The 18,636-nt window shown below is 45.5% G+C and overlaps 1 protein-coding gene and 1 long non-coding RNA gene across 2 annotated transcripts; both read left to right on the top strand.

The window, feature by feature from the left end:
* The first annotated feature begins 8,663 nt into the window (after positions 1–8,663).
* LOC118518561 (vomeronasal type-1 receptor 2-like) lies at positions 8,664–10,225 on the top strand. The gene is given in 2 exon segments (XM_036065456.2): positions 8,664–9,332; positions 9,335–10,225. Coding segments are annotated over 2 exon segments (945 nt in total). The 5' UTR covers positions 8,664–9,067; the 3' UTR covers positions 10,015–10,225.
* Positions 10,226–11,557: 1,332 nt separating this feature from the next.
* LOC118518567 (uncharacterized) lies at positions 11,558–16,154 on the top strand. The gene is made up of 4 exons (XR_004908693.2): positions 11,558–11,696; positions 11,929–12,049; positions 15,555–15,706; positions 15,850–16,154. It is a non-coding gene; the product is annotated as an uncharacterized LOC118518567 (long non-coding RNA).
* Positions 16,155–18,636: the final 2,482 nt, after the last annotated feature.

Here is an 18,636-nt window from a genome sequence, read left to right as displayed (position 1 = left end):
GCGCACGGGCCTCTGGGAAATGTAGTCCAGCAGCCCGGGAATACACGGAGCTGGGCCCCCGGTGGTCCACTTCCCCGGCATGCAACCCTACACGACCCGAAGGACCTGTGCCTCACAGACTTCTGGGAAATGTAGTTCAGGGCAAAGAATTGCGTAGTGAATGGGAGGCCGGCCCTGCTCCCAACATGCATTTCCATCCCTTACATAAGGGTGGCTAGTCATCTGTGTGATGTTACTCATTGCTAAATGGTTGATTTTATTTTATTTTTTTAACGATTTGCGTGGGGGATGGGTTAGCCTACTGATGGGTATTAAAGAGGGCATGTATTGAATGGAGCACTGGGTGTTATACTCAATGAATCATGGAACACTACATCAAAAACTAATGATGGTGATTAACATAATGTAATAAAATAAAATTAAAAAAATAAAGATTTTATTTAAGAGAGAAAGAATGAGAGAGAGTATGAGGGGGGGGAGGGTCAGCAGGAGAAGCAGACTCCCTGCTGAGGGGGAGCCTGATGGGGGGCTCGATCCTGGGACTCCAGGATCATGATGTGAGCCCCAGGCAGACGCTTAACTGACTGAGCCACCCAGGCACCCTAAATGGTTGATTTTAGAGTGATTGAGACTTGTCCCTCAGATCATTATTTGATTTATTAAAAAAAGTTTTTCTGACATTCCTTCTACATCCATTAACTGGGATATATCTATAAAGTAAGGCTTTCCCTTATAAAGGCGAACTTTGTGGTTCCACTCTAGTATTGATCCCTTGTAAAGGCAGCATATTTGTCTCTTTAACACATTCTAGAGAAATCAGTCTTTTTAAAAGCTACCTTGGGTGATGATAAGTTATTTCTGGCTTTTTCTTGTAGGCACACTATTTTTTATTTTTATTTTCTTAGTTTTATTTATTTATTTGTCAGAGAGAGCACAAGCAGGGAGATTAGCAGGCAGAGGAAGAAGCAGATTCCCGGCTGAGGAGGGAGCCTGATGTGGGACTCAATCCCAGGACCCTGGGATCATGACCTGAGCTAAAGGCAGATGTTTAACCAGTTGAGCCACCCAGGCATCCTTTTTTTTTTTTTAAAGATTTTATTTATTTATTTGTCAGAGAGAGAGAGAGTGCACAAGCAGGGAGAGCAGTAGGCAGAGGGAGAAGCAGGCTCCTGGCTGAGCAGGGAGCCCGATGTGGGCCTCGATCCCAGGACCCTGGGATCATGACCTGAGCCGAAGGCAGACATTTAACCGATTGAGCCACCCAGGCGTCCCCACACTTTTTTAAAAAATTTATTTGAAAAATAAATTTTTTTTTAAAGATTCTATTTATTTATTTGACAGAGACATAGCAAGAGAGGGAACACAAGCAGGGAGAGTGGGAGAGGGAGAAGCAGGCCTCCTGCCAAGCAGGGAGCCCAATGTGGGGCTCAATCCCAGGACGCTGAGATCATGACCTGAGCTGAAGGCAGTCGCTTAACCAACTGAACCACCCAGGCGCCCCGAAAAATAAATTTATTTATTTGAGAGAGAGCGTGCATGAGTCGGGGGGGAGGGTGAGGGGGGTGAGGAAGGGCAGAAGGAGAGGAGAAGCAGGGTCTCCACTGAGCAGGGAGCCCGCTGTGGAGCTCGGTGTGGGGCTAGTGGGACTTGATCCCAAGGTCCTGGGATCATGACCAGAGCCCAAGCCCAAGGCAGATGCTTAACTGACTGAGCCACCCAGATGCCCCTAAAATCTTAAAAAAAAAAAAAAAAGAATGGGTAAAGTCAAGATACTGTAATGTTTCTTCATCAGTAATGAACTATTTAAAAATTGTGTTGGAATGACAGAGTAGTTATTTGGAGAAAGATCAAATTCATTCACTATCTCAAACTATATATCAGAATACAGTACAAATGGATCAGAGATGTAAATGTAAAAAAAATAAGCCCTCAAAAAGTTAAAAATAGAACTACTCTACAACCCAGCAATTGCACTACTAGGTATTTATCCAAAGGATACAAAAATAGTGATTCAAAGGGGCACATGCACCCCAATGTTTATAGCAGCAATGTTCACAATAGCTAAAATATGGAAAGAGCCCAGATGTCCATTGACAGATGAATGGATAAAGAAGATGTGGTATACATCTATCTATCTATCTATCTATCTATCTATCTATCTATCTATCTATCTATCTCTACAATGGAATATTACTCAGCCATCAAAAAGAATGAAATCTTGCCATCTGCAATGACGTGGATAGAACTGGGGGTATTATACTAAGCAAAGTAAGTTAGTCAGATAAAGACAAATACCATATGGTTTCACTCATATGTGGAATTTAAGAAACAAAACAGATGAACATAGGGGAGGGGAAGGGAAAGGAAAAGAAAATACGATAAAAACAGAGAGGCAAACCATAACTCTAGGACACAAACAGAACTGCTGGAGGGGAGGTGTGGGGGGATGGGGTAACTGGGTGATGGGCATTAAGGAGGGCACCATTGAGCACTGGGTGTTTTTTTTTTTTTAAGATCTTTTTATTTATTTGACAGAAAGAGAGAGACAGCGAGAGAGGGAACACAAGCAGGGGGAATGGGAGAGGGAGAAGCAGGCTCCCCGCCGAGCAGGAAGCCCGATGTGGGGCTCGATCCCAGGAACCTGGGATCACGGCCTGAGCTGAAGGCAGATGCTTAATGACTGAGCCACCCAGGTGCCCCTGAGCACTGGGTGTTTTATGCAACTGATGAATCACTAAATTCTACCCCTGAAACTAATAATACACTATATGTTAACTAAATTGAATTTAAATTAAAAAAATTGTAAAAATAAGTCATAAACTTAAAATGTGTCCATAATAGGGAAATAAGGAGATCATTTCTAACTACAATTCAAAATCCAGAAGTTGTAAGAGACACATCATAAAGTGTTGAAAGCAAAAGACAGAAAAAATCCTGAAGCAGTGAGAGAAAACTCATCCACGCTGAGGGTAACAACAATAGGACCAAAGCCTGGCACTTCACCAGCAACAGTAAACAAATGGAGGCAGTGGAATAAAATATTCAAAGTGCTGAAAGAATAAAAAAAAGTCAAACAGGAATGCTATATCCAGCAAAACTATCATTAAAAAATTAGGGCAAAATGAAGACACTTCCAGGTGTAAAAAATGCAAAGAATTTTTACAACTTATGAAGAAAACAACCCAACTAAAAAAGAAATGGGAAAAAGCCTTGAATAGACATGTCACCAAAGATACATGAATGGCTCATAAGCAAATGAAAATATGCTCACCATCACCAGGCATTAGGAAAATGCAAATCAAAACCATAATGCAATATTACACCCACTGCAATGGCTACAATACAAAAGAGTGAAAGCATTGTTATGAAGGCTGTGGAGAAACTGGAAGCCTAAAGTATTTCTGCTCAGAATGTAAAATTGTAAAGCACCTTCTATTTTTAAAAACATCTATATTTTTAAGGGAAATCCATTATTTTCTAGATTATGTTGCAAATCCTGACTGAAAAAGAAAACAATGTGGGGGCATTTGGGTGGCTCAGTAGGTTAAGCGTCCAATTCTTGATTTTGGCTTGGGTCATGGCCTCAAGGTCATGAGATCAAGCCCTGCGTCAGGCTCCATGCTCAGTGGGGAGTCTGCTGGAGATTCTCTCTCTCCCTCTCCTTCTGCCCCTCCTATCACACACTCTGTCTCTCAAATAAATAAACAAATAAATAAATAATTAAAAAAAAGAAAATCTGAATAACCAAGTTCAATATACAGATTAAAAGGCATTGGCGGTCTCTGAATCTAATAAGGTCTGATTCATTTTAAGCCAGATACAGTCAGTTCCAATGTGATGTAAACTCTTTTAAGGAAGAAAAATTGGTTCACATTATTATATTAGGCTATTAAAAAACAACAAAATGAGGGGCACCTGTGTGGCTCAGGCTCAGTTAAGCCTCCAACTCTTTGCTTCGGCTCAGGTCATGATCTCAGGCTTCTGGGACAGAGCAGGAAGTCTGCTTCCCCTCTCTCTCCCTCTGTCCCCCTCACCCCCGCCACGTTTTCTCTCTCTCAAATAAGTAAACAAACCTTAAAAAAAAAAAAAAACTGAACAAAATGAAAAAAGAGGAAATTCCAACTTGAATCTCCTTTAAATGCATAATGTAAAGATATAAATATGACTTTAGCCATTTAAATTTAGCCAGTTAGCACTTAATATTAGCCAAATTCACTTTATTCCATTAATGAAAGATTCCATATTAGAACACTGATTAATGCGATACATCAAAATAACAGATTTAAAGAAAACATATTTGAGCACTGTAGATCCTTCAGTAAGATATTTGATAGTTAAATCATGCCAAATATGGCATATGAAAAATTACTTTTCAGCAAGAAAATTTCAGCAAACATTATGATCAGCAGTCAACACTGGGAGCATTTTCATGAAAGTGAGGCTGAGACCAGAAGCCCAGTCAGGGCTCTCCCCATTCACCATAGGATGCCTGAGTGGGGACCCAGAGGAAACAGGTAAAGGCAGAAACAAGACAAGGGAAGCAGGAGGCTAGAACTGTTACTATTCACGGATGGCACGATGACATACCTGAAACAGCAGAGATTCTATTTTGACTGTTAGACTAATAAGAGAATTGAGAGAATTGAGAATGTCAGGGAGGAAGACCTTCCTTGCCCTGTGGTCCTTCTAGCTGGACTCAGAATCAAACTGACATGAGACAGATTAACAGGTGAATGTGCGGGGAATCCACACAGACACCAAAGTCCAAAGACAAGGCACCACGAAGCTTACTTGAGCTAAGGAGAGGGGTAGGGGAGAAAACTCATTAGCAAGGTGAAGAGAGAAGTTTGGAAAAACAAGATTGTTCTATTATGCAGATGAGGGGCCTCGGTTAATACTTGTCTTCCTGTTGCAGGCTCTCCTTTCCAATGTATACGGAGGCAGTTATGGGGGAAGCTGAGTGCCTTTCCTGCATCTGCTGGAAGATCCTGAGGGCAAAGCATCCTGGGGGAACCTGAAACTACCCCCTCAAGCAGTAGGGATGGCTCTGAGCCAGCAAGTCCCCACCGGTGATTGACTCACAGACGCCATCGCTTCGACTTCCACTGCCTACCTGCACTACTCACCCACCCACCTTTGCCCTACATTTTCCTTAAAAACCTGGGAGTATTTTTAGCACTTTGGGGACAAGTCTTTGAGAGGCTATTCTGCTGTCTTCCCGCTGTCAGCCTCCCGGAAGTAAATCCCTTTCTCCTTTCGCCCCACTGGTTTCTCTGCCTTTGAGTTTTGTCACTGGGCGTGGCGGAACCTGGTCTGTCTGGGACCCCAACAGACGCGGATCCCAGCCCTCAGCTGTGACGTGGGACAGAGGCAGAAGGGAAGTTAAAGTTCCCTTACTACCCTACAGCACACGGACGGGTCCTTAGAACAGGCAGAGTGACATTCCTCTAGGAACTCAGCTGCCTCGATGTTACTTTGCTGAGGGCACGAGGCAATCCTCGCCCGACCGCCTGGACCCTGTAAATCTACTTTAACGTATAAAGATTCCTTTGGAAACTTCCGTTATCTCTACCCCCGAGATAGGTGCGGGCAATCATCCTCCCAAGCATATGGCCCACCGATACACATCTGAAGGGTCTCACGACTCAGGTTTTATCAGGCGGTCCTAAGTGACCTTTTCCCAACAACAGCCAGCCCCCTCAAGGTCCTGGAAACCGTGCTTCTAAAATTCCTCGGACACTCAGGCTCCCCGTAACGCCCTCCCGACGTGCAAGTGCCTAATGGGCACTCCTCATGACCCCGGGGCATCCCTTTCTGCCCGTGGGTCCTGTCCCCGGGCTGTAATTAAACCACCTTCTTGCACCAAAGACCTCTCAAGGATGCTTTCTTGGCTGTGGGCTTGGAACCCTGCCGTCCTTCCTCCAGCAGGCCGCTCCCGCACGCTGCACCCCAGCCACACCACGGCCAGCCAGGTCAGGAGATGAGGCTGGGGACGGAACAAACACGACTTTTCACGGGACAGGAGCCTGTCACCTTCCGCAGAGGGAGCAACGGTGCAGAGCAGCCCGGGGGAAGGGCGGTGTGATGCTGTGGGGGCGGCGCCTCAGGCCAGGGGGAGGTGCGCAGCGGCCCCGGAGCAGGGAGGAAACCCGGCGGGGGCCCGACACGCTCAGGGAGGGCGCCGGTCGGCGGGCGAGAATCCCGGCACCCAGAGGGGACGTCACACGGCCCCGGGTGCGTCAGGACGGCCGGCCAAGGGTCCCAAGCAGAAAAACGACGAGGCAGGCGGTGTCCCCACGCCAGAGGCCGAGAAGAAGCAGGGATGCCCTCCGGGCGATTTTAACCGGCAGCGGACGCGGATCCCAGCCCTCGGATCGCGTCGCCGCGACGGGGCAGCTCGCCACCGGACTTTGGCGGGGGCCTTAGTATCCTAGCGACCCGCGCACCCGCGAACGGACGACTGCGGACTGAGGGGCCGCCGCGCTCAAGCCTGAACCGGAAAGACAGGGAGACTACCCCTTCTCCGGATCCGCTTCCGGGTCTGCCGGAAATGCGTAACGGCCGTGCTGGGCGGGGCGCCGGGGCGGGGCGGTGGCTGGTGCGGGGGCGGGGTCTGGGAGGAGTGGGCGGGGCATCGGCTTACCGTGGGCCCCACCCCCGGGGCGTTTCTGCATCTGCCAGACCTAACTTAGTCTTCGGGTTTGGATCCTTAGTGTTTCCCCGGCGTAACGCGGAGCGGGGGTGCCTCCTGCCTGTTCTACGTAAATGTTTCCAGCAGTTTAGTGTAAAAGCTTACGGTGCTGGGGACACTTAGAAGATGAGATGTTTTCCTCCTACTGGGCTGGAAAGGGTTTGAGTCAGAAGCTGCCGTTGCTAGCGGGTGGAGACGAGAGGGGGCGCTGGGACCTGGGCGGGGATCGGTGTAGACCGTGGCTCCCCACCGGGGATAAGCTGCAACCCAGACAAGGAGAATGGCTCATTTAGGTGATGGAGGACTGGAGCCGTCTGTCCAGGGGACACGAGCTGGAAGGGGACATGCAAACCGTGCCCGTGCGGAATGTGAAGCTTTATACCCACTTCCACCAGAGCACAACTTCTGTTCTTCACCACCCGCAGGGCAGATGAGCAACCAGGGGGTTCAGGTCCAGCAGCTTTAAAGGGGAAAGGATAGGTGGGTGGGTGGGTGGAGAGAAATCTGGTAATTTAGCTCACTAATCTATTGCTTTAAAACATCAATTAGGGGCACCTGGGTGGCTGGTGGGTTGAGCGTGGGACTTGTGATTTCAGCTCAGGTCATGATCTCATGGATCCTGAGATTGAGCCCCTCGTAGGGCTCAGTGCTCAGCGGGGAGTCTGCTTGAGAGTCTTTTTAGGCTCATCCTTGCATTTCTCCTATTCGATGCACAAGATTTCATACCTTGAGATTCCATTTTGCATGCTTGTTTTTTATCTTTTTATCTTTTTCAAATTGATTAGTTTGAATTATTGTTTTCAAAAATCACAGCTAATTGCATGTTCTTTAATTAGGAATAATTTAGATCCTACTCTAAATGTTTTAACTATCTCTAAATGTTTTATTTAAATTACAAATCCCATAGGTTAGGGCAAAAATGAAATATTACACAATAATTTCTATTGTGGATTCCACTGGCAAAAAAATCATATGATTACTTCTGTTGCTTTGGTAATGTTGGTCCATATTTGGTAAATCCATTTTGTTCATGGATAATATTCAGGTCCTTATTAAGATGTTTTCATCTTCATTCACAAGTGATGATGATTAATGGAACAAATATTTTAACAAAAATGAGAAATTGGCACAACCAAACCTAAATTAAAATAAATTCAAATATGACAATGTATGCATGCATATATGTGGATTATTTAAAGATACAACCAGGTGGGGGCACCAGGCTAGCTCAGTTGGTGGAGCATGCAACTCTTTTTTTTTTTTTTAAAGATTTTATTTATTTTCTTGACAGAGAGAGACATAGCGAGAGCAGGAACACAAGCAGGGGGAGTGGGAGAGGGAGAAGCAGGCTTCCCGCAGAGCGGGGAGCCCGATGTGGGACTCGATCCCAGGACCCTGGGATCATGACCTGAGCCGAAGGCAGACGCTTAACGACTGAGCCACCCAGGCGCCCTGGAGCATGCAACTCTTGATAATAAGAACTCAGTTGTGAGTTCAAGCCCCATGTTGGGTGTAGAGATTAGTTACAAATAAAGTCTTAAAAAAAAAAAAGGATATGACCAGGTAGCTCTGACAATATAGCGTGATGGTAAGCACCAAGTTTATTGTAAGCTGGGCATTGCAATATTTAAATGAGTCATATAACCTCATTTTAATTAAATTCTTCTTGTCTGTAAATCATATACACCTGTAAATATTAAATAATTTACAATAGATAAAGCATGAGTAAGAGTGACTAAATAAGCACTATATAAAGAAATACATTGGGCGCCTGGGTGGCTCAGTCGTTAAGCGTCTGCCTTCGGCTCAGGTCATTATCCCGGGGTCCTGGGATCGAGGCCCGCATCGGGCTCCCTGCTCCGCGGGAAGCCTGCTTCTCCCCCCCCCACTCCCCCGGCTTGTGTTCCCTCTCTCGCTCGCTCTCTCTCTGTCAAATAAATAAATTTTAAAAATCTTAAAAAAAAAAAAAAAAAGGGCGCCTGGGTGGCTCAGTTGGTTGAGCGACTGCCTTCGGCTCAGGTCATGATCCTGGAGTCCCAGGATCGAGTCCCGCATCGGGCTCCCTGCTCGGCGGGGAGTCTGCTTCTCCCTCTGACCCTCCCCCCTCTCATGTGCTTGCTCTCTCGCATTCTGTCTCTCTCAAATAAATAAATAAAAAATCTTTAAAAAAAAAAAAAAAAAAAAGAAATACATTAAACTTGGGAAATGAAATCATTAATTAAAGAAAACGTGTATTTGAAAGAAATTCTCAGGGAAAAGTAATAGCAAGGGGAGAATTCTGAATTTATTTTCCACGAACAATCAGCCCACAGCTGATGTTTTCATGCAGAGTCCTCTCTTTGTGAAAGTGAACACTGAGCCCTGGAGAATGACAGAATGGCCTTAATGGATGCGGGATTTGCTGTGATCTTCCTATTCCAGATAGTTGTTGGAGCTCTGGGGAACTTCTTGCTCTTCTGTCGTTATACTTCATCTCCTGACTTAAGGGGATACAGGTCAAAGTCCACAGATTTGATTCTCAGGCACTTGACTTTAACCAACTCCTTGGTCATTCTCTCGAGAAGAATCCCGGAGACCATGGCAGCTTTTGAGTTGAGATATTTTCTCAATGACTTTGGTTGCAAAGTTGTTTTCTTTGTTCACAAGTGTCCAGGGGTGTGTCCATTGGCACCACGTGCCTCCTGAGTGTTTTTCAGGCCATTAATATCAGCCCCTGGAACTCCAGGTGGGCAGCGCTTAATGGGAAAGCTCCCAAATACATTGGCCCCTCAAATATCCTCTGCTGGATCATGAACATAATGCTAAATATTACGGTTCCTGTGTATATGACTGACAAACGGAACAACAAAAACACTTCAGAAACTATGGACTTCGGATACTGTACTTCTGCACTTCGTGACAAAGACACAGACTTACTGTATATGGTATTGGTATCCTCCCATGATGTTTTGTGCTTGGGACTCATAACCTGGGCCAGTGGGTTCATGGTTTCCACCTTGTACAAGCATAAGCAGCGGGTCCAACACATTTATGGGACCAAAGTGTCCCCCAGATCCTCCCCCGAGATTAGAGCCGCCCGAAGCATCCTTCTGCTGGTGACCCCCTTTGTGTCTTTTTACACCCTCTTCTCCATCATTTACATGTATTTTTCTATTTTTCGCAAGACCAGTTGGTGGCTGATAAACACCTCTGCCCTAATCAATGCATGTTTTCCAACTGCCTGCCCCTTTGTTCTCTTGAGTCAGGACCACTGTGTATCCAGACTCTTCTCTGTGTGCACAGGAAGAAATACACAGTTCCCTCATCTCATCAGAAAAATATAAACTGTCTGGTTCGCGCTGCGTTCAGCCGCTTAGACACTCATCCTTCAAGGAATCTTCAGCAAAATTAGTCTCATTTTACATCCAGTTTTGAATAATCAGAGATTTCTGCTCCAACAATAGCGAATAATGGCGACTTGTAAATGAAATCCTATGTAATTATTGGGGCGCCTGGGTGGCTCAGTTGGTTAAGCGACTGCCTTCAGCTCAGGTCATGATCCTGGAGTCCCTGGATCGAGTCCTGCATCGGGCTCCCTGCTCAGCGGGGAGTCTGCTATTCCCTCTGACCCTCCCCCCTCTCATGCTCTCTCTATCTCATTCTCTCTCTCAAATAAATAAATAAAAAATCTTAAAAAAAAAAAAAAAGAAATCCTATGTAATTATTATGTAACTACTCATGTAATTGCATTTTATTAATGGCTGTAGTGGAGAAATTCAGAGTCCAATAAATAAAACAGTCCTGAAATAATGTAGAGATACTGGAAGTGTCTTTGGATGTGTAATTTTTATTTTATTTTATTTTTTTAAAGATTTTATTTATTTATTTGACAGAGAGAGACACAGCGAGAGAGGGAACACAAGCAGGGGGAGTGGGAGAGGGAGAAGCAGGCTTCCCGCGGAGAAGGGAGCCTGATGCGGGGCTCGATCCCAGGACCCTGGGGTCATGACCTGAGCCGAAGGCAGACGCTTAACGACTGAGCCACCCAGGCGCCCCTGGATGTATAATTTTTAATGTGAGGTACCAAATTTTCTCAAGATTTACTGGCCATGTGATAGTAACGCCAGCGCCTTTAAAAGGAATAGTGTGTGGGATGATCCTTCAGAGAATTCAGTGTAGAGGGTTCTGGGTTCTGTATTGGGATGCAGGTGGCCTGAGGTAAAGCTGGGGGACAATTAGGTTTTAGTTGTGAAGGACCATAACGACCAGGTTGTGCAAATTGTGTCTTACATCCTTAGAGAATGGTAGGCATTTGAAATAAGAAAACACGTGTATGGAGAAGGACGAGCATATTAAAAATATTTTCAATTGAACATTGGAATTGTGAACTTCAGGGGACGAAAGGAGAATCTTGCAGGAGGATATGTTAGCTGATGTTTTGAAAGGATAGAGGTGGAAAGCAAACATTTCATAGACGTTTTATGTCTGTGATAAAAATGAATCAATTTTCAGGGTCTGTAGAAGATAGATTGTTCTGGATTAGTTCTTGGGGCCTAACTGCTAAGAAGCAGATTTCGGGGTGGGTGTCTGCAATTCCAATTTGAGGAGACAAGCTTATGAAGAAAGTCTTCATCAAGCTTGGATTAGTAGAGGAGTAGTAATTTGGAGACCAGAGACATGAATCTATTGAATCTGTTTTGTTTAATGAGTTTTCCTGATTTTGAAATCACCCACCAGAGCAAATGGACACATTCGAAAGAAACAGTGGATATCAACTCACACATAATTTAATGTAAATATCTGTGAATAAATTAAATTATAAGGGGTTGCAACTTTATTATTTTTTTAAAGATTTTATTTATTTATTTGACACAGAGCACAAGCAGAGGGAGAGGGAGAAGCAGACTCCCTGCCGAGCAGAGAGCCCGATGTGGGGCTCGATCCCAGGACCCCAGGATCATGACCTGAGGAGAAGGCAGATGCTTAACCGACTGAGCCACCCGGGCACCGGGGTTGCAACTTTAATGTAAATATTTTACTTTGGAATCAGTTTAAATTTGCAGGAAAATAGCAAAGAACATACAGAGAACTCCCATTTTCCACTCAGCCTGTTTCCCCTGTTGTTAACATCTTACGTTACCATTGTACATTCCGGAAAACTAAGAAACCAACACTGTCACCACGGTAGAAATTGAATTGTAGACTTTATTCTTATTTCATCAGTTTTAACACAAATGTCTTTTTTTTTTTTCTTCCAGGATACCACATTACATGTAGCCAACATGTGTCTCCCACCTCCTCTTCTCTCTGTCAGATTCTGTCAGATTCTCTGTCTCCTAGGTTTTTATGAACTTGGAAGGTGTGTGGAGGACTGGCCAGGTAGTTTCTAGAATACCTCTGAAAGTGGGTTTGTCTGATGTTTTTGTCTGATTAGACAGTGTTTATAGATTTTTTTTTTTTAATTTTATTTTATTTGAGAGAGAGAGAGAGTGAAAGAGAGAGCACAAGAAGGGGTAGAGTCAGAGGGAGAAGCAGACTCCCCACCGAGCAGGGAGCCTGATGCGGGACTCGATCCCGGGAGTCCAGGATCATGACCCGAGCCGAAGGCAGCCGCCCAACAAACTGAGCCACCCAGGCGCCCCTTGTTTATAGATTTTTATAAAAACATCTCATATATCATCTGATTACATCATATCACATCAGGGAATTCATGCAATTAACCATTATCACGGGCGGTGTTAATCTCTATCACTTGGTTATCAAGTGTTGGTAGTGTTTTCCAGTTTCTCCACTGTAAAATTGCTATCTGCCCATCCCCATTCTGCATTGATTGGAAGGGAGTCAATAAGCTTAGCAGGTGAATTAATCTCCACCTCTTAGGAAGAGTAGTATCTGGGGCACCCGGGTGGCGCAGTGGGTGAAGCATTCGACTCTTGATTTCTGCTCAGGTCTGATCTCAGGGTTGTGGGATTGAGCCCTGCATTGGGTTCCACACTTGGCAGGGAGTCTTCTTGAGTTTCTCTCCCTCTGCGCCTCCCCCCTGCTCACTTTCTCTCTAAAATGGGTAGATAAATCTTTTTTTTTTAAAGATAAATCTTGAAAAAAAAAAGAGTATCTGTGTATACTATTTAGCATTCTTCTGTAAGAAATATTTGTTTCTCCTGCCTCATTGATTTGTTCCATTCTTATTCATATCATTGAGATACAAGGTACATTGAGAAAACAAATTAATATTCCCCTCTGCCCTATTAAATTTACCTTGTGGGATAAAACTCTCCAGAGGGCATCATGAGTTCCCTGGTTTATTAGGTAAGACAAACAGTATTTTGTGTGCCCATGTCACAGGGTATTTGTATCACCCTCAACCCACACACTGAGTTCTGCTGATGGGCAAATAATAACATAACAAAGTCCTCCTTCCCATCATGAATCCAAAGCTACTATTAGTGCCAGGATCATGAGAACAGGTAAGGGATCCAGAGAGTCCCTATAAAACTAGTTCACAGTTGTCTCTATTCTCCAGTCTTTTTTTTTTTTTTTTTTTTTTTTAAAGATTTTATTTATTTATTTGACAGAGAGAGAGACACAGCGAGAGAGGGAACACAAGCAGGGGGAGTGGGAGAGGGAGAAGCAGGCTTCCCGCTGAGCAGGGAGCCCGATGTGGGGCTCGATCCCAGGACCCTGGGATCATGACCTGAGCCGAAGGCAGATACCCAACGACTGAGCCACCCAAGCGCCCCTATTCTCCAGTCTTAGCAGATTACTTACAGCTCAGACTTTCATCTGAGAATTTGGGGGTTTTATGATATACCAGGGTCTTCAAAAATTTTTTTTGATACATTGTGAAGATTATTGCAAAACTCTATGACCTCATTTCAGATGGAATCTAAACATTTAATCTGAAGAGTAAATGATTGTAAAATATACATTTTTCAGAATACCTCAAATATTTACACATAGAAATTTTAAAAAATTACATCACCAAAAAAGACATCCATGGAATATTTATGCATTAGAGTGTAATTGGCAAAGTTGAAACAACCCAAATGTTTAACAAGTAATTGTTGGATTAACAAATTGTGGCATATCCATACAACGAAATCTCACTCGGTGATAAAAAGGAATGAACTAATTAATATACACCACAGCATGGTTTACTATCAAAGGCATTATGCTGAGTGAAAGAAGCCAGTTTCAGAAAGTTATATAATATATGATTCTATTCAGATGATATTATGAAGAATGTAAAGATCTGACAAATTAGATTGGAGGATCCAGGTATGATTTCAGGGAAGCACGAGGAAAGAATCTTTGGAGTGATGGGTAACCTCTTTACTAGATCATGCTCAGCGCTTCCGAGAGGTGGGCGACGTGAACAGGATCTAAGACCGACCAGCGGGAGCTCTGTCCCCAGCGTGGTCCACCTCTGTCCTGGAAAAACCTGGGCTTGACAGGGTTCGTGGCAGCGTCTGTTTCCCGAGGCCCCTTTTACTCTGTGCTTCCCAGGGAGGGTAGGACACCACGTTGTCAATGTGCCCAAGTTTGTGCCTCTACCTCGTTCACAATAGAAGTGAGAGCCTCCCCAGGAGAGGAAATCAAGTATGAGTCAGAATGAAATAAAACACTATTAAAAAAAATCTCCCTTCACGAGGCGCCTGGGTGGCTCAGTCGGTTAAGCATCTGCCTTCGGCTCAGGTCATGATCCCGGGGTCCTGGGATCGAGCCCCGCATCGGGCTCCCTGCTCAGCGGGGAGCCTGCTTCTCCCTCTCTCTCTGCCCCTTCTCCTGCATGTGCACACACTCTCTAATAAATAAATAAAAATCTTAAAAAGTCTGGGCTAAGTATCTAAATCTTCATGGGAATATGGGACACCCCCCCCCCTTAGTGCCCCACCTCCAGGGCATTATGAGGATTGACCCACATCATGCTTGTGAGGTTCCCGGCACGGTAAACCATAAAGCACATGTGAGCACATGGTAGATGTTCAGTAAACATTGCATCAATGAACGTCCACACGTCGTTGTCCAAATACAGACTTGCTCAGATATTGCTGCCTTCTCAAGCCTTCTGGAAACTTTAAAGGGACAGCAACAAGTATGATCTTCTAGGTCCGTGTTCCCTGGGAACCCACACCAACAAGGTTAGCGTGAAGATGGTGGCTATGAAGGGCTCTGGTGTGCTGGGCCTGCCTTCTCTGGCTTCATGCTGATAAGGGGTCTCGGGGGCCAGCATCAGCACTAACAGGGAACTTGCAAAAGCTGTCAATTCATGGGCCCCACTCCAAACCTACAGAATCACCATTTCTTGGAGTGGGTCCAGAACACCTAATGACTTCAAGCACATTAAAGCTTGAGAAGCAAGTCTTAGGTAAGTGCCTCTCAGCCCAGGCTTCCAGTTAGGATCCATGTGAGATTTTAAGAACGACCATCATCTGTGTGCCCCACCTCCACCCCTAGTCTATCTATTGGTCAGGGTGGAAACATCAATGTTGCTTTAATTACGTGCTCCAGGTGATTGTAAGATGAGACCAGGAGCACAAGGGCTCCCAGGTGCACTTAGGAGAGTTGACCGCAGGCTTTGGTCCCAGGGGAGGCGACAGGGTCTGCCATGGGTGGGTTTGCAAGGGACGGGTCAGTGCAGCTAGGACTCCCCACTGCTGTACCAGAATTTATGGGTGTCTGGGGGGGGCATGTGAAGACAGGGAAGGAGAAATTCATGTGTTGGTCTCCATGTAGGAGCTCACTGATCCTGAATCTCTCCTGAGACAAAGGGCAGGAGAGGGTGGCCTTTTTGTTTTTTAAGTAAAGTTTACCTCCAACACGGGGCTGGAACTCATGCATGCTTCACCCACTGAGCCAGCCAGGCACCTTTTTGCATTTCAAGGTCCTTCTGCCTGGGATGCAGTGGGAGCAGGTGAAGGAGCTGTGCTGGCACCTTTAAGGAATATTCTCGAGATGCACACGTGATTCCGCCATATGATCTCACTTACAGAAGAAACCCAGAGAAGGAAGAGAAAGCTACGGGCGGGTTCTCAGGTAAATGTCATGTCCCGGAGCCGAGTCCTCTTTTCCTCCTGAAATGCCGTGGATTTGGAACATGGGAAGATTTACTTCTCCAGCTCTGGTGGTCCTAACACGTATGTTTTCAACTAATATTTTTCCTGGTTTTCTCATGACAGTCAGGGTTCCGTGAACTCTTCTCCCGTGTGTCCCAGAGCCTCCTCTCGACGTTATCCAGCCTGGCTGCGTTTACGCCTTGAGCAACTCCCACTGTGAATTATTGGCCTTCAGCTATTGGAAATGTTCCCTTTGTGACAGAGCAACGTGGGGATGTGTGGATACCCAAGATTGGGGTTGGGGCCGGGTCCTGGGGTATCCACGTGGAAGAACATTTAATGTTTGGGTTTCATCTGGATGCTCCATCAGCTCTGTGCAAGATGTTCAGAAAATGTGCAAATTGGGGCATCTGGGTGGCTCAGGAGGTTAAGTGACGCTTGATATGGGCTCTGGTATTGATCTCAGGGTCATGAGTTCGAGCCCCACGAGCCCACTTAAATTAAAAAAAAGTGTAAATAAACAGGAAGGCATTGGTGGTCTAAAATAATTCAGAATTTTCTGAAAAAAGAGAACCTTGCTGTGTAGATTGCTAAAGAAACACTATTTAGGGGGTACCTGGGTGGCTCAGTCGTTAAGCGTCTGCCTTCGGCTCAGGTCATGATCCCAGGGTCCTGGGATCGAGCCCCACATCGGGCTCCCTGCTCGGCAGGAAGCCTGCTTCTCCCTCTCCCACTCCCCCTGCTTGTGTTCCTGCTCTCGCTATCTCTCTCTCTGTCAAATAAATAAAATCTTTAAAAAAAAAAAAAAGAAACACTACTTAGGGGCGCCTGGGTGACTCAGTCGTTAAGCATCTGCCTTCGGCTCAGGTCATGATCCCAGGGTCCTGGGATTGAGCCCCATGTTGGGCTCCCTGCTCCGCGGGAAGCCTGCTTCTCCCTCTCCCACTCCCCCTGCTTGTGTTCCCTCTCTCGTTGACTCTCTCTCTCTGTCGAACAAAAAAAAAAAAAAAAAAAAAAACTACTTAAATACACTGGAGATTACAGGTCTTCGAAGCTAAATGTGGCTTGATATTTGCATAAAGCTGATGTTTTCTCATGATTAGATTCAGATTATAATTTTCTTTCTTTAAAAGTCAACTTTTATTGTAATTCCTGTATTCCACAGAAACAGGAATGTAGCAAGCAGGTCAGGGTAATACAGAAAAAATATTTTTTTATTTTTTAAAGATTTTATTTATTCATCAGAGACAGAAAGAGAGGCAGAGGGAGAAGCAGGCTTCCCGCTGAGCAGGGAGCCCGATGCGGGACTCGATCCCAGGACCCTGGGATCATGACCTGAGCCGAAGGCAGACGCTTAACCATCTGAGCCACCCAGGTGCCCGGAAAAAATGTTTAAAAAAAACCTGCAGCTCTGTGCACGTTGCTCTGTTGACATCTGGAACAGGCTCTCCCCCACATTGGCCACAGCACCTGCACTTGTCCGATGCTGTCTGGCCAGTGCAGCCCAGGGCACACGTGGCCAGGCTCACGGGGCGGCCGGAGCACCTGCTCTTAGACCTGTCGGAGGTGCCCGGGCCGCCGGTGGAGTATGAGCAGCTGGGGTCTATTTGGAGTCCAGGTGAGGACGGAGGTCCAAGGCCGGTGACACAGAGACACATTGGTACAGGCTGGAGGTGTGGGGTATAATTTATTTTATTTTTGCAACAATACCACAGCGGTGATGTGTCCTGGGTGCATCAGGCACCTGATAGCAATGTGTTCTCTACAGCCGATGTTACTGTCATTCGCTTGGCTCAGGTGTTCTCTGCCAGATTCCTCCACTCTAAAGCTAATACAGTGTTTTTTTCTTATTTAAATTCAATTAGCCAACATATAGTGTATCAGATGTGTTCAATGATTCATCAGCTGCGTATAACACCCAGTGCTCATCACATCACGTGCCCTCCTTAATGCCCAGCAACACAAGCAGAGGGAGTGGGAGAGGGAGAAGCAGGCCTCCTGCCGAGGAGGGAGCCCGATGCGGGGCTCCATCCCAGGACCCTGGGATCATGACCTGAGCCGAAGGCAGACGCTTAACGACTGAGCCACCCAGGTGCCCCCAGCTCAGTTTGTTTCCTAGAGTTAAGAGTCTCTCATGGTTTGTCTCTTTCTATGATTTCTTCCCATTCAGTTTTCCCTCCCTTCCCCTATGATCCTCTGCACTATTTCTTATATTCCACATATGAGTGAAACCATATGATAATTGTCTTTGATTGACTTATTTCACTTAGCATAATCCCCTCCAGTTCCATCCATGTTGATGCAAATGGTGGGTATTCATCCTTTCTGATGGCTGAGTAATATTCCATTGTATATATGGACCACATCTTCTTTATCCATTCGTCTGTTGAAGGGCATCTCGGCTCTTTCCACAGTTTGGCTATTGCAGACATTGCTGCTATGAACATTGGGGTGCATATGGCCCTTCTTTTCACTACATCTGTATCTTTGGGGTAAATACCCAGTAGTGTAATTGCTGAGCTAATACTGTTTTCAAGTTAGTAAAGGGGGCACCTGGGTGGCTCTGTTGGTTAAGCGGCTGCCTTTGGCTCAGGTCATGATCCCAGGGTCCTGGGATCGAGCTCCGCGTGGGGATCCTTGCTCAGTGAGGAGCCTGCTTTTCTCCTCTGCCCTTCCCCTGCTTGTGCTCACTCTCTGTCAAATAAATAAATAAAATCTTTAAAAAGAAAATAAAGTTTGTTCTTTGCCATTAATATGGGTTCTGGGTGATTTACTGAGAGATGTGTATAAAACATCATGTTTAATCTTGAAAGCCCCTTCTTTGTCTTTGCTTACAGTTTGCTTGGGAAATGAAGACTTTCACCTTTATTTATTTGGAGATACTTGCTTTTGCAGGTAGAGGTTCTAAAT

Source organism: Halichoerus grypus, chromosome 15 (assembly GCF_964656455.1).
Source record: "Halichoerus grypus chromosome 15, mHalGry1.hap1.1, whole genome shotgun sequence".
Lineage (NCBI taxonomy): Eukaryota > Metazoa > Chordata > Mammalia > Carnivora > Phocidae > Halichoerus > Halichoerus grypus.
This window is presented reverse-complemented; position numbering and strand designations above follow the sequence as displayed.